Raw genomic sequence first — 3,214 nt, forward strand, 5'->3', positions numbered from 1 at the left:
AATTCTCTGGGCAGGCAAAGCAGAGATAGGGGAGGTAACCTTTCCCCTTATGACCTCATAAGGAGCAAGATTCCACATCGGCCCATCTGAGCTTTAATTTTCTCAAAAGCAGAGCAGGATACCCAGGGCTTGGTTTACACCTATCACCATTTCTGGTTACTGGGGGGCCATAGGCAGGCTGGGGGGGACACAAATTTAGTGTTAAAAAACTCATAAAGTGACATTTTCATGCCATGGGACCTTTAACGAGACTATTTTGCATAACCACTGTCGCTGTGTTAGGAGCATAACGCTGCCCAAGACGACTAATGGGATTGGTTTAAAGAAATGCAAAACAACTCCTGACAGATTATTCTCGTATCCAGGAATTAGCCGTGAGGTACAAGGTCATGGAGCCTTTAATACATTGTGGAGGTCGGACTTGCAATGCAGGACTTCACCTGGTCCTGTACGTCCTCGTCACACAGCTCCAGCTGCATGATGTGCTCGAAGGGCCTGAACAGCGCCTCGTTGAAGTGGAAGTGTGGAAGCTCCGCCCAGCTCGTCAGCACCTCCGTCAGAACGTCATGGATGAAGGAAACGGCCTTCTGGGATACGTGGCGCTCCTTGTGACATGCCGCCTGGGAGAAGAAGCAAGTGTTACCGTGGTTGCAACGTGAGTATAAACTATATTCTTCACAAAGTGGTTATCTATTCACATCTATTCTCATCATGTGTACAGTCAAGGGCACAGTGCAGAACGTGAAGTACATATTTTCAGCATATTCTTAACAAATAATCTCTTTGCAATTTTCTTTATCTATAAATTATCCCTGAGTTACGACAATTATGTTGAATATTTTAATAAATATGTTAAATATGGCTGCAGGTACAAGTGCCCAGCTTGTGTTTACCTTCACAAAATTGTTTGTTTTGCCGCTGACAGGCTCAGAAACCCTTTCATAGTCTGGAATATTAATCTGAGGAGGTCGACCTTTTTGTTAAAGAGTAAGATCCTTTGTTTTGACGGTCAGTTGACGCAGGCTAAAGAAATTTACAATTCAGATTCGACTATGAAAATTCTTAGTCGGGCACGCCCCTATTTATTGGCCTGGATCCATTGGACTAGATGTTATAGAAGAAGGACTCACTGTTCCTGGGTGTACCCTCAGCACAGAAGACAGCAGGCAGACAGTACAAACAACATTTATTCTCTCGACTGTCTCATTCTAACGGACTACAAACCGTGCTCCTCTGACGGCCAGGCTACTGGTAGTTACAGGTATTTTTTAACAAAAACGGTCTCCAGGTCCAGTCCCTTCTCTGTGGGGTGTGACAGCCAAAAGAAGGTCCAGCACACTTTAACCCTCCTGTTGTCTTCGGGTCAATTTGACCCATTTTCAAAAAAGAATCAGAAATTCGGGTTTCTTTCAACCAGACCCCGCAGAAACCCTGTTGATGTAATTTGTTGTTTGTTTGAAGCCTGCTGTTGGTTCATTTATGTCTCTGTGCTGCTGTCTTGGCCGGGACACCCCCTGTAAAAGTCCCCTACCTCGACCAGGTGTGGGGCCACCACGCTCCAGGCCCTCATCATGTGCAGCAGAGGGCGGTTCTTGTTCATGGCGATCCTCAGCATGCCCTCGCCCAGGCGAAAGAGATGCAGAGCGCTGCGACGGTCCAGCGTCGACTTGGCCTCGCCTACAGACACACAGAGGGGCAATAATGAGTCTGACTGGGCTTCAGTCACGGCTTTTTTTAACTCTTATATTAATTTCCTAATACGTGTGGTAATGAAATCAGTTATTTAATGAGGCATTTCATGTTCGTAAATCTGTGATTAGTACAGCGGGACCAGATGGCTTCTAAAGAATACAAAGAAAAAAAACTGTGGCGCTTCTTCACTTCTTCACGCTAAATGGATTACTATTTTGGTTAAATTCAATCTCAGATTTATGGTCCCTTTAGCCGAAGTAAATATTATAACATATTCACTTAAAGGTGCTTTAAATCATGTCACACTTTTTTAGGCTACAAGATTTTTTGTCACATACAGCCAACATCTCCTCACTATCCACTACTATATCAACAGAACTATATCTGATATCTTATTTTCGACGAGGTAACACAGACATTTTCTCCCTGACTAATGATGAACTGTTTAAGCCTTTTACATTATCGTTGTGTCACATCATAATAAAAACAGTTTCAACAGGAACCTTTAGGTTTTGAAAGCCAGATGATCTGGATCTCGCTCTGGAAGGCTCACGCATACATGAATGTGTGTGTGTGTGTGTGGTGTGTGTGGTGTGTGTGGTGTGTGTGGTGTGTGTGGTGTGTGTTGTGTGTGTGTGTGTGTGTGTGTGTACCTGGCATTGCCAGTGAGTAGTCTCCAGTCTCAGTAACGGAGTCAAACAGCTGAGACTGAGAACTTTCCTGAGCTGCTGCAGGAAGCCGACCAGACCAACCAGTTCAGCTTGGTAGCTGCTTCTTCTCAACAACCTGAAACACACACACACACACACACACACACACACACACACACACACACACACACACACACACACACACACACACACATTTAAAATGGCTGTTTTAAAGTGCTGTGACATTCCTTTGAAATAAAAAAATGTAAAAACAGCAGTGTTGTCCTTTAAGGTTACTGCTTTTGGGAAAGCCATGTGCAGAGGAGTATTTCCAACGTTTTGGCACCACGTTCAGCTTGTAATCTGTTGCAAAACAGATTCAGATTTCAGAGGGAACACTTTCTCTATTTTGCTCCTAATAGCAGGCATGATAACTGGTTACATAAGACATGATCTGTGAAATAAACACACACTTTATTCCCTGGCAGCGATAAACTTGTGCAGAGCTTTTGGCACGCACACTGACACACATATTTCCATTTCTGTACTTGTTAGGCCTCTAACCTAAACCTCATTCTAAATGTGATCCTAGTCATAAACACTCTTTTATACCTGCCATCTTGTGGCTGGTATAAAAACTCAAGAAAATCCACAACCAATGCAGCTCCTGCAAAGCACCAAATGTCGGTAATTTACCCGCCAGATTCCCATTCCACCAAGAGTCCCCGCCATGCTGGCTGCTGATTTGACAAGGTGATAACAAGGAAGCAGCAGATTGTTACTCAATCATAAAATAAGCAAGCATGTAGCTGTCATTTATTTATAGATAGATAGATAGATAGATAGATAGATAGATAGATAGATAGATAGAT

General features: G+C 43.5%; 1 protein-coding gene across 1 annotated transcript in view; it reads right to left on the reverse strand.

The window, feature by feature from the left end:
• arfgef3 (ARFGEF family member 3) overlaps positions 1–3,214 on the reverse strand; it is an 83,306-nt gene that overhangs the window by 29,958 nt on the left and 50,134 nt on the right. Inside the window, 3 exon segments of the mRNA XM_032541139.1 lie at positions 441–620; positions 1,532–1,677; positions 2,346–2,407. Coding sequence (XP_032397030.1) covers positions 441–620; positions 1,532–1,677; positions 2,346–2,407 — 388 coding nt within the window.

This window comes from Etheostoma spectabile, chromosome 17 (assembly GCF_008692095.1).
Source record: "Etheostoma spectabile isolate EspeVRDwgs_2016 chromosome 17, UIUC_Espe_1.0, whole genome shotgun sequence".
NCBI classification, from domain to species: domain Eukaryota; kingdom Metazoa; phylum Chordata; class Actinopteri; order Perciformes; family Percidae; genus Etheostoma; species Etheostoma spectabile.